The sequence below is a fragment of the Pan troglodytes genome, chromosome 21 (assembly GCF_028858775.2).
Source record: "Pan troglodytes isolate AG18354 chromosome 21, NHGRI_mPanTro3-v2.0_pri, whole genome shotgun sequence".
Lineage (NCBI taxonomy): Eukaryota > Metazoa > Chordata > Mammalia > Primates > Hominidae > Pan > Pan troglodytes.
Genome location: NC_072419.2, coordinates 43632971 through 43645375, shown reverse-complemented (window position 1 = coordinate 43645375; position 12405 = coordinate 43632971). Strand labels below are relative to the sequence as shown.

The following is a 12405-nucleotide window of genomic DNA, read 5'->3' as shown; positions in this document are numbered from 1 at the left end:
AGAAAGAGAGACAGCACCCAGGCAAAGAGGAAAAGAGACAGAAATTAGCAACAGTGAGACAGAGAGACACATAGAGAAAGAAAAGGAAAATCAGCCAGGCATAGTGACTCACACCTGTAATCCCTACACTTTGGGAGCCGGAGGGGGCAGATCACCTGAGCCCAGGAGTTCAAGACCAGTCTGGGCAACATAGCAACACCCCGTCTCTACAAAAAAAAAAAAAAAAAAAAAAAAATTAGCCGGGCTATGAGGGCACACAGCTGTGGTTCCATCTACTCGGGAGGCTGAGGCAGGAGAATGGCTTGAGCCCAGGAGGTGGAGGTTGCAGTGAGTCACTGCACTCCAGCCTAGGGGACAGAGCAAGACTCCATCTCAAAAAAAGGGAGGGAGGGAGGGGAAAGGGAAATAAAGAAAAAGAAAAGGAAAGAGAAAGAAAGAAAAAAGCAAGGAAGGCGGGGTGTGGGATTTTTAAAAACCTACATATTAGGTACAACGTACGCTACTCGGGTGACGAGTGTACTACAAAATTCACCCCTACATAATTTATCCAAGTAACCAAAAACCACTTGTAACCCCAAAAGCTACTGAAATTTTTAAAAATTAAAAAAGAAGAAATAGGAAATTGATGTAAGGCCAGAGAGGGCTGGAGAGGCACTGACAGACAAGAGAGAGGAAGAGAGAGAAAGACTCAGAGGGACAAGGAAGAGGAGAGAGGCCGCGCGGTGGCCGGTCCCTCCTGTCCCGGCGCGCGGGGTTGGGGTTGGACCCTGCCGCGCCGCGCACGCGCATGCGCACGCCTGACCCGCCGCGGCAGCGCGGGCGAGCGCTTTGTCCCGGTTGCGCTCGCACGTGGCCCTGCGCCCCCGGGCACACGTGGGTCCCGCCGGGAATGGCCAGCGCTGGGGGTGCGAGCCCAAGCTCACACGGGTCCACGGGCACACATGCTGTTCCCACCCACATCCACGCGAACCCAGCTGCACACCTCGGTGCCCACACACTCCAGGAGCCCACAGGCTCATGAAGCCCCTGGATCTGTGTTCACACAGTACACACACATTCTGCACACACAGCCAGAGCAAGCGGACCGGCTCACCTCATCGCGTTAATGCCCAAGCACACACATCTGGGACGCATTTCCATGAGCCCAGGCTCACAGACCACCTAGACAAGTGCTCACACACAAACATCCAAGCACCATGTCTGCGAACAAACAGAGCCCACGCACATACCCCCATGAACACAAAGGCACACGCATCCAGGTATACTCCCACCAGCAAGCAGAGAACACCTGCCACAACCTCACATCCAGAACCCCATCTCTACTCCTAAGACACACGCACACCCACACACACACACACACACACCCGCCCCCTGCGATCTCCAGATGCCACCCTGACCTGGACACTATGATGTGTTTGGCTTGTGAAAATAATACTGAACAGAAAAATGTCCAGTTTTTGAAATTTGTTTTTAATTAAACAATGTCGTGGCCAGAGTTGACTCCGGTGCACAGGTGTGTGATCTGATGTATATTTGTGTAAAATAAATGTGTTCGTATAGACGGTTGCAAATCAACCTTCAAGACTGTGTGCTTCGGTGGTGGGGAAGGAGGGAGGAGGGGAAGGGTCTTTGGATTTTTCTTCAGCGTTTTCAGGACTTTTGTGGATCGACCCAGCACCCCTGCCCTGCACTCCTAGGAAACACACGAAGAGCACACACAACGGTATTCTCGTCGTGTATTTGTGATCTCCTCTAGGCAGGCCTGACAGCCCCACCCACTCCCCAATGTCACTGCTACCATCCACCACGGACATTTGAGTCCTGAACTTGTCATGCTCAGGGAAGTCCTGTGATGTGCCTTGTCCTTCTCCCAGGTGCTCACCCCCTAACACAGGTGCAGATGTTCACAAACAGCCACATTCTGCCGTAGCTGTCTCCAATCTGATGTCACCCCTGCCTTGGCCTGAAGCCCTCCAGCTACTAGTGCTGCCCAAAGACCCCTCAAGAGGTAGTTTGTTCTCGCATTCCGCCCCATCTCGCTTTCCAGCACACAGTAGATGTTCAATAAACTGTTGATCAAATTCTGAGGTCTGTTTGTGTTTAATCAGACAATATGCAAAGTATTTACAACCAATTCTGGATACCCCCACCCCCCACCCCCCACCCCGCAAGTCTGGGCCTTGGAATTTCGGAGCCCCAGGCCCGGCCCAGAGCCAGGGGTCCCCCAGGCCTCTGCATAGTCATCTGAAATCTACAAAACACTGTTTTAAAAAAAAAAAAAAAAGGACAGTATTAAGACACCTTACACAAAGGGCCTTAGGCAGTTGGAGAGGGATTTGAGAGCTCGCTGGGGTGAGTGAGCCCAGATTTGACTGGAATGGACGGGAGAAGACTTGGGTAATAAAGACGTATGAAAGGAAAAGTTGAAATTTCATAGGCAGGCACTGCTTGGCCTCCTTCCCCACTGGCAGGGCCTGGCTGGCTCAAGAACCCCTGGCAGTGGGAATGTTATTGCTATGATGAGGGGGCCATGGTGAAATGTACAACATGTTTGGGGGACGGAGCGGGGGGACATTTTTACATGTTAAATATGGACGCACATGGAGACACGCACACATGCACACACATACACACACACAGGGACCCTTGGCAAGATGCCACAAACTGTCAGCTGCCCCTTTACAGATGGGCACACTGAGGCCCAGGGAGAATCCACCACATACCCGAAGGCTGAACAGAGCCAGAGCCCAGTCTCCTGATGTCCCAGGGCTAGGCTCACCATGTATGTCCTGCCACAGGGCCTGGACTAGAGCTGAGCAGTTGCAGAGGCCATGGCCACATGTGGGGCAGACTCTGCAGCCCAGAGAGACAGCAGGGGCCACCCAAGGTTACACAGCCAGTCCTGGTGCATGGCAGTGGGTAACACGTCCTCTTTCACCCCTGCTTAGGCACTCTTTTCCCTCCTCATGAGTTAAAGGGTGCCGACTTGGGGAGGAGAACAGGGCCAGGAATTGAAATGCCACAGGACAAAGTACGGGGAAGGAGGCCAGGACCAGGGCCTCCTGGACTCTTGGCTCTTCTATGTCTGCTTGATTGCCTCCAGAGCCGAGGGGCTCGCTCCCTTTCATAGCCGGCTGGCTCTGAAGGTCAAACATCACCCACAAGCTGATTGAAGCCTCTCTCTCCACACCTGCACCTTTTACCCTGATTCCCCAGCTCAGCCCCACATCTGCCTCCATGCTGTTCCCAACAGCTGGGCTGAGTGGGCAGCGGCAGTGGGAATCTGCCATCTCGAATGCATCCTCAGACCCCTTGTTTCCTGGGCTGTCCCAGTCTTTCCGTGATGCCTCCGACGAACTGTTGGTTCCTGAGGATGACAGAGGCAGCACCAGGTTCCAAGCCCGCCTCCACTCTGAACTGCTCCGTGGCCTTGGGCATGTCACATCCCCGCTCTCAACCGTCTCCCCATGGGTGAAATGGGGGCAAGGAAGTGATGATCTCGAAGGGTCCCTCAGGTCTAAGGAGGGCAGGGTTTGAGGGGGTACTCATCCCACCCACCCACCATCATCAGGCCAGGCAAGGCCTTGTGCTGCCCAGCCTGGAAGCAGCGGCAGAGGGTCTGTCTCGGCAGCCTCCGCCTACAGGTGTTTCCAGAATGGATGGCAAGGGGCAGGGTGGCAGGCAGGCGGGGCCAGGGGCCCATCGCTCCTCTTTGGAAAGGCTCTTTGGCCAGCTCTCGACATAGACCGGGGGTGGCACAGAAGTGGGGAAGGAGTTCGGTGAGTGGAGTAGGCTGAGGCTGGAAAAGGGCACCCTCAGCCCCGGCCCCAGCCCTTCTCCTGGTTCCTCTTCCAGAGACCCACAGAGCTCCAGGAGGGAGTGCAGGGAGAGGCGTGCGGCCACAGCGGGAGCTGGACAGAGTCACCGTGCTGGTCTCGCATACCCACCGCCCTCTCAGGCCACCCTAGGTCCAGAAGCCCCTTCCATGCCACCAAAGAGGAAGGGCCTCGCCCCTGGCAATTCAGCCCCACAGAGAGAGGACCAACAGCAGGCAGGCAGAGTGGGGCAAGCCCCGAGACAGGGGCCACCCAGCCCAGGATCCAAGCCGAGAAGCCGGTCTGGGCCCGCCTGTGCCTAGAGGTTCTCCCCGGGCTGGTACTGGGGCTCGGTGGACGTGAAGTAGTCCTCCAGGAAGGCCTGCAGGTACTCGAAGGTGGGCCGCTCCTCAGGCTCCTTCCGCCAGCACTGGCACATGAGGTCGTGCAGGGACTCGGGACACTCCGGCGGGCAGGGCATCCGGTAGCCCCGCTCCACCTGGTCCAGCACCTCGCGGTTCACCATCCCTGTGGGCAGACCGAGGCATGGGGAGCCCGGCTCCAGTGAGGAAAGTGGGGTGGGGGAAGCTGATGGGGAGGGCAGCGAGGGCTTCCTGCCTAGGACAGGTTGGGTGTGACCATAGATAAGTCCTGTCCCCGAAGCTGAGAGCATGGACCATCGAGAGAGCCTAACATCAGACGCTCAACTTATTTGTTTTACGGATGGGGAAACAGGCCCAGCAGGAGTCATGACTTGCCCAAGGCCACCAGGGCAGAGGGATTCAGGGACCAGAGACAGGCCATGAGGACCTTCTTACCAGGGTAGGGCACCCGTCCCTTTGTGGTGAGCTCAGTCAGCAGGATCCCGAAGGACCACACGTCTGACTTGATGGTGAAGCGGCCATAGAGGGCAGCTTCTGGAGCCGTCCACTTGATGGGGAATTTGGCACCTGCAGGAACGAGAAAGGTCAGGGCAGCTCTGACCTCCTGTCATGACCGCTCTGCTAGATAAGCACCATGAGGAATGACAGCTGAGGAAAAAACTGAGGCTCAGAGCGGGACGTGACCTGTCCCAGGCCAAGCGCGACATACCACACAGCCCCTGCCCACCTTGCCGCGCCGTGTACTCATTGTCTTCAATGAGCCGAGCCAGCCCAAAGTCGGCCACTTTGCACACCAGGTTCTCTCCCACCAGGATGTTGGCTGCACGAAGGTCCCGGTGGACGTAGTTCATCCGCTCCACGTACGCCATGCCTGAGGCGATCTGCAGGCGGAACCGTGGGAGCCTGGCTCAGGTGCCACCCATGCCCTCCCAGGGCCACAGAGCACTCTGGGGCTGGAGAGCCAACCACCCCTTCCCCACCCTCCCCACACTTCTTCAGGCAAGTGAGGTCAGTTCACAGTAAATGCTGTTGGCATCGAAAGCAGGAGCAGTGCTCTACGGGAGTAGGGAGCACAGGGCACAGAGCAGAGGGCAGAGGGCAAAGGTCAAAGGGGAGGCACGAGATCAGATGCAGCCAGGAAAGCGAGGTGACCAGGGAAAGAGGCCCCAGCGGACCCAGACACAGATGAGTGCCAGGTCCTGCCTGCTGCCCAAGTCCCCTCTCTGAGCCTCAGTTTTCTCATCCGTCCAATGGGAGTAACAGCCAATCCTCGTCACTCCTGGTTGTGATGAGGATTAAATGAAAAAAAAAAAGGCTTGTTGACCACTGCCTACAGCAAGCATGAACACGTCTGCTAAGCGACTAAATGACCTTTACAGAGACGACAACTGAGGCCCGAGGTCCCACAGTAAGTCAGTGACCCCTGATGCCCAGGTAAAGGCCTTCTGCTGCCCAGAATCACCCCTCAGGGCACCTGTAAGCAGACCTGGTAAATACATGCGGCAAGATCAGTGAGTGTGGAGGCAATCAAGGCAGACTTCTTGGAGGGGGCACTCAAGAGGCCAGAACTGGCTGCACCAGATGGGTCTGGGTGCTTGAGGACCAAGGGTGTGGGGAGGCGGGAGGGGCTGACTCACCTGAGCAGCCATGTCCACCAGCTGAGGCAGCCGCAGGTACTTGCCTGTCTCCCCCTTGAGAAAGTCCAGCAAACTCCCTGGGCAGAGAGAGACCCAGCTCCAGCTCCTGCCCTGTCCCTCTGCCAGGATGCAGTGATTCCCAAAACCCGTCCTCCCAGGCGGCTGGCCTTGCTTTAACCAGCACAGCAGATTTTACGTAAACTAATCTCTGAATAAAGTCTCACTCAGTGCTTGTCACTCAAAAGGCAAGCAGGATGGGAAACAAGCAGAAGTCCACCTCCAGGTGAACAGGTAAACTGTGCTAATGCAGACAGCGGAGTCCTGCTCAGCAACAACAGGAACAAACTGCTGGGAGATGCAACAAGGATGCATCTCAGGCCGGGAGCAGTGGCTCCTGCCTGCAATCCCAGCACTGTGGGAGGCCGAGGCGGGAAGATCGCTTGAGCCCAATAGTTTGAGACCAGCCTGAGCTACACAGTAAGTCTCTGTCTGTACAAAAAATACGAAAAAAAAAAAAGTAGCTGGGCAGGATGTTGTGTACCTGTAGTCCCAGCTACTTGAGAGGCTGAGATGAGAAGATCAATTGAGCCTGGGAGGTCAGGGCTGCAGTGAGCTATGATCAAGCCACTGCACTCCAGCCTGGGCAACATAGCAAGACCTCATCTCAAAAAATAAAAAATTGAAATGTAAAAAGTAAAAAAACGATGCATCCCAGATGTAAAAGATTCCATGTATGAAATTCTAGAATAAACAAAACAAATTTATAATGACAGAAAGCAAATCAGTGGGTGCTTGGGTTTGGGGCTGGAGGGTACTGTCTGCAAAGGGCATGAGGAACTTTCTGGGTGACGGAGATGTTATATATCTTCATTATGGTTAGGGGTACACAGTAAATCCAGTTGTTAAAACCCACTGAACTGAACACTTAAAAGGGGTGTATTTTATCATATGTAAACTATACCTCCAAAAAGTGGAATTTTGAAAAATAACTAATTAGTTTAAAAATTACTGTGGCTCACACCTGTAATCCCAGCACTTTGGGAGGTGGAAGTGGGAGGACTGCTTGAGCCCAAGAGTTCGAGACCAGCCTGGGCAACATAGGGTCCCATCTCTACAAAAAATAAAAAATTAACTGGGCCTGGTGACACACACCTGTGGTCCCAGCTACTTGGGTGGCTGAGGTGGGAGCACTGCTTGAGCCTGGAAGGTTGAGGCTGAAGTGAGCTATGATTGCACCACCACACTCCGGCCCGGGCAACAGAGAATTTGGCTCTACTGCATTCCACCTTTGAAGATGCCCATTCTAGACATGAGAGGAAATGAGGCTCATGCTCCCTGCCCTGTCCAGAGTGCCCCTGCCCCCTGCCCCAGCCGCCCAGGACTCACCCTTGCTCATGTACTCCGTGACGATGTAAATGGGCTCCTCTGAAACCACAGCATACAACTGCACCAGCTTCTCATGCCTCAGCTTCTTCATGACCTGGGCCTCCTGCAGGAAGGCCTCTGGAGACATCGTGCCAGGCTTCAGGGTTTTGATGGCCACCCTGGTGGTACCGTTCCAGGTCCCTGTTGAGGAGGGATGCAGGCTGACTCAGTGGAGCCCCCCAACTCCTACCACACAGGGATCCAGGATCTGCCCACCTGGGCGCCAGTGTCAGCTGTGGCCTCCACAGCCATGTGACAAACCCAGTCAAAGCCTGGGCCCTTTCTGAGTCTCAGTCTCCCCATCTGTACAATGGGTACAATGACAGGGTGCGCCTCATGGCATTGTTACTAGGATTAAATGCTCAAGAACCAGTAGCTGTTGTCGGGACTGTGATTATTAAGAATGTCCAGGCTGGGCGTGGTGGCTCACGCCTGTAATCCCAGCACTTTAGGGGGCTGAGGCGGGTGGATCATTTGAGGTCAGGAGTTCAAGACCAGCCTGGCCAACATGGTGAAACCCTGTCTCCACTAAAAATACAAAAATTAGCTAGGTGGTAGTGGTGCGTGCCTGTAATACTGGATACTCGGGAGGCTGAGGCAGGAGAATGGCTTGAGCCTGGGAGGCAGAGGTTGCAGTGAGCCGAAACTGCGCCACTGCACTCCAGCCTGGGTGACAGAGTGAGATCCTGTCTAAAAAAAAAAAAAAAGTCCTAAAAAGCAGCTTATTAGCCTAGACAGATAGGGGACCAAGGTTCTAACTCAACTGGTGTCACTTCTGGGTTAGTCATGTTCCCTCTGAGCAGGACTTTGAACGTGCCTCATGTGTTAGCAAATGCAATGTGTACTGGTGGAAGCCAGGGGTGATGTGGAGCTGGCCCAGGGATTTCTAAGGCTGTTGCCAGAACAAGAGGTCACCTCTGGAGCCCACCCGCCCCCCAAAATGAGACACTGTCCTAAGCATGAGGGCTTGGGGGTCAGGCTGGCCAGAGCCTCTCACCTCCGCCTCCTGCCAGCAGAGAGACCATGGGAGAGTCAGTTCCCCTCTCTAAGCCTCAGTTATCTCATCTGGAAAATGGGGATTCCATAGTGCCTACCCGTGGAGCTGTTTGAGGATTGAATGAGATTTTAACCACTGGGCCAGCCCCACCGTGAGGGCTCAGTAAGTAATGTGGTTATCATTTCACTACTATCTGCTTTTCTAACTGTGGGGCTCTGGGGGAAGCTGCATTCTAGACCAGCATGTTTAATCCAGGTTCTTGTCCCAGTGGGCCTCGAGGTTCCTTTGATGTGTGACCTTGGGCCCGTTCCTCCCAGTCGCTGGGCCTCCGTCCGAGGGTTGGGGCTCAGGCCAATCTCTGTGGCCCTCCTGGCTCAGGCCATCTGCATGTGGCACTTCATGAGTCGACCTGGAGCACCCAGGGAGGAAGTGAGGCCCTTCCCAGGGACAGCACCTCTCACCCAAGCCAGAAATGAGTTTTGCAGCCACCATAATGGCTGACGCTGTGCATTCACCCAGGTTTTGCTCAAGTCCTCACTTTGTGGCTGTGCCCACACCCTGGCTTCTCACCCCTCTCCCCTCTCACCAGCTCAAAGCCCACGCCTCCCCTTCCCGGACAGCCTGACCTCCAGCCTCCAGGCCTCTGTCCCTGCAGTGCCTTCCACCCAGGAGGCCGCTCTGCTCTCCTCCATCAGCCCTCTGGAGGGCGGAACGTGGAGGCAGTGGGAGTGAGTGGAGATGCGGCTCAGATGAAACCACCTTGAAAACAGCGCACCGTGATCCCCGCTAGCACCATGGGCTTACGGGGTTACAACTGCCGTCTCTCCTCCACCCTGGCCTCCGGTCCCTCCGTGTGAGCAGAAAGCATCCGGTGGAAGAGGGGCCTGGGTTTTGTCAGGGCTGCACGGTGCTCATGCTTTGCTGTTTCTCCAGGGTTAGACGGGAAATCGCTAACAGGCCCAGACCATGCCAGACCTAAGCTTCCCAGCACTCCCTCCTGTGAGCCGGGCTTCTCTCTCCATGGCGAACAGCTAGTGTGTGGACACGCACTGGGTCAGGGTCTCCACAGTCTCCCATAGGTCCCACTGTCACCAGCCCCATTCACAGTCGGGAAGACTGAGGCTCTGAGTGAGGCCACTGGGCCCAGCCTACACAGCAGGTCTGTGCAATGCCCAGCCCTGTGCGGATCTTGGAATCAGGCACTATGGTTTCCACGGTCCGGGGCACAGTGCTTGGGTGGCCACAACCCAACTCGGTGCCAGCCACTGCTGGGGAGCTCCAGATTTACAACAGGGCCCCGTCATCCAGCAGAGGCAGCTAAAGGCAAAGGGACCAAAGGAGCCCGGAGCTGCCACACGGGGTGGGGGGTGGATGCCTCTCCCGAGGGCAGGGGCCAGGCCTTACCCATCCACACCTCGCCAAAGCAGCCCTGGCCCAGCTTGACCTCCAGCCGCAGCGACTCCCGAGGGATCTCCCAGGCATCCTTGGCCAGGCCCTGAGTCTGCGGCTTGGACGTGGGGCACACCGTGGTGAGGCGGTGGCACAGGCCATCGGCATGTTCTGAGGAGGAGGCAGGAGGAGCAGTTAGGCGGGTCTTCTGCCCTGGGGCCTCCCTGCCCCTCAGTGTGTGTCGCCCTACATGCCAGATGCACACAGATTTCAGGGGACACGCAGGGTGCCCTCAAAGCCAGGCATCTACATCTGTGTGCACACAGCCCCACCCCCACACAGGCCCACAGTGCTTTATGCATCTGCTGAGTCAGTCATTCAGTCAGTCATTCAGCAGACAGTAGGGGGTGCCAGGAACCCTGCGGGGAGGGAACATGTCCAGGGAACCTGCCCTCAGGAACTCAGAGTCCAGGGAGGAGCCCCACTTCCCTAATCACCTCCCAGGACCACAGATGTGAATGTGACTGGAGAGCTGTTCGCGCAACAGCAGGAGGGGCCTGGAAGGCTTCCTGGAGGAAGCAGCAACTGAGCTTGGATGTGCAGGACGGTGAGGGGTTAAGTAGGGAAGAGCCCTCCAGGCAGGGGCACAGCCAGAGCAAAGGCTCTGAGGAAAGAACAGCTGCAGGGCTGGAGAAGCGGAGGACAAAGGGGCGCAGGGAGCAGGTGGGGAAGGGTGGCACCAGGCGGAGGTGGGGAGGCAGTTAGGATTAGACCACTCAGGGGCCGGTGGGGGTCTTTATCCCAAGATTCCAAGACAGCCCGTGGAGAGTTCTGATCTGAGGGAAAGGGGTTCAGAATGAGCCACACAGTGGTGGCCGAAGAGACAGAGAGTGGCGGGTGATCCCAGAGGAAGTCAGGAGGCCAAGCTGAGAGGAGGAGGAGGCTCGGGGTGGGGAGTGGACCAACACCTGTGCACAGAGGCCATGTGTGCCACAGACACACGGGCACACAGGCACCCACAGGCCCCTGACACTGCAGTCAGCTCCGGATGCCCAGGTGGGTGGGCTACAGCACTGCGCCCACGCCCGAGCCCTCACCCAGCACGCAAGCCCCGCGAGCTCCCTCTGCCGCTCTCTTCCCTCTTTGCTGCAATCGATCTGGCCGCCCCCTCCTCCTCTCCCAGCAACCGGTTCAGACCGGTCCTAGGGCTACAGAGACAAATGACACCAGCCTCTGCCCCCTCCCTTCCAGCTTACTCTGGGGCTCCTCAGGGCAGCCCCCTCCATACCAGCCAGCTGCAGAGAAAGGCGGGCAGTGGGACACTGCGTGGAGCAGGGAGAGAGGGGGACAGGGAGGAGGGGGGCTGGGGGAAAGAAGAGGAAGAAGAAGGAGACAAGGAAAGGAGGGAAAAGGGAGGAGAGAGGAAGGGAAGGGGGAGGGGGAAGTGGGGAGAGGAGCAGGATAACAGAAGTCCCCACCCTTCTAGGCTCCAAGGCCCCTCCCCAGGGTCTGCAGCTGAGGCTTTGCCCGCCCGCCCTCCGAGGCTGGCTCACTGGAGTAGTAGGCCACCAGCTGCTGCAGGCTGTTGAACTGGGTGCGGGAGGTGATGTAGAAGCCACCGCTGTCCAGCTTGCGGATCTTGTAGTGCTTCACGTTGAGGCCCTTGGCGTTGTCGAAGTCAGACACTGAGAGGCAGTAGGCACCTGCGGGGCACCGAGGGGAGCCGTGACCGCCATGCCCTCTCCCCCCGCAGGCCGCTGCTCTGGACACCGTTCTGTGCCTGCCTGACATTGGAGGGAAGGGAGGCCCAGGCGGGGCCCCAGGCCCACCCTGTCTCTCAACAGCCAGCCCCGGGGCAGCCACAGAGGCAGGGCCAAGGGACCCAAGAGACACTTGATTAGTACGTCCTGCCACGCACCCTTGGCCCCAGCAAGACCTCCATATCCCAGGTGCGCATCCTAGCTATGAGACTTGGAGGGGTTGCTGGCCCTATCTGGGCCTCAGTTTCCTCCTCTGCACAATGCGGGTGCTCCCAGGGCTGCTGGGGAGATTCCATGCAACCACATATAGAAGGGCCCGGCACACACTGGGCACTCAATAACTGTTTGCTGGGAGCCTGTGAGTGGCTCCCTGTGGCTGTGTGGCCCTGGCCTAACTGCTTTCCCTCTCTGGATCAGCTTGCGGGGGCACTGTCCATGTCCCCCCAACCTCCTTGCTGAAGACAGGCCCAGGCTCAGGCGGGAGGGGGTGGTTGGCAGAGGCTTTGGCCGTCGTGGGCAGGAGACCACGGGCTGGGTGTGGCCTGAAGGCTGCCTGGGTCAAACGGGGCCAGCCCTCGTGCCTCCCCTCTTTCCCTTGAGCATAGAAAAGCTTTTGGCCGGAAAAGTTTCCTCCCATCCAGCAGGCCTGGGTAGGACCAGAGGCCAAGAGACGCCCAAATGGCATCGGGGAACAAGGCTGAGCCCCGGAGGCAGGGGCAGAGGCTCCAGCTGCCAGGGACAGGCCTTCTCAGGAGCCTGGCCAGGCAGTGCATGGGTATGGGGGAAGCCCAGCCATCCTAGCCCACAGACCTCCCCCTCTGCGATCTTCAGGAGATTACAATCCCAGCGTACAGAAGAAATGAGGTCCAGAGAGGGAAGTGGCCAGCCTGGGGTCACCCAGCAAACCAGAGACAGGGCTGGGGCTCAAACCCACATCCGGGGACTCAAAGCCTGCCTTAGGCAACCATGATTTTCTACTGATGGCCCGGGAGGGTGCAT

At 57.1% G+C, this 12405-nt stretch overlaps 1 protein-coding gene across 10 annotated transcripts in view; it reads right to left on the bottom strand.

The window, feature by feature from the left end:
• Nucleotides 1-2084: 2084 nt before the first annotated feature.
• The window catches only part of SRC (SRC proto-oncogene, non-receptor tyrosine kinase), a 77184-nt gene continuing 66863 nt past the window's right edge, over nt 2085-12405 (bottom strand). For all 10 annotated transcript variants that reach the window (XM_054674765.2, XM_054674763.2, XM_016937897.4 and 7 more), the window contains 7 exons: nt 11200-11349; nt 9662-9817; nt 7222-7401; nt 5836-5912; nt 4926-5079; nt 4634-4765; nt 2085-4343 (listed from right to left, as the gene is read on the bottom strand). In XM_054674765.2, coding sequence (XP_054530740.1) covers nt 4135-4343; nt 4634-4765; nt 4926-5079; nt 5836-5912; nt 7222-7401; nt 9662-9817; nt 11200-11349 — 1058 coding nt within the window. In that variant the 3' untranslated portion in view covers nt 2085-4134. The remainder of the gene's footprint in view (nt 4344-4633; nt 4766-4925; nt 5080-5835; nt 5913-7221; nt 7402-9661; nt 9818-11199; nt 11350-12405) is intronic.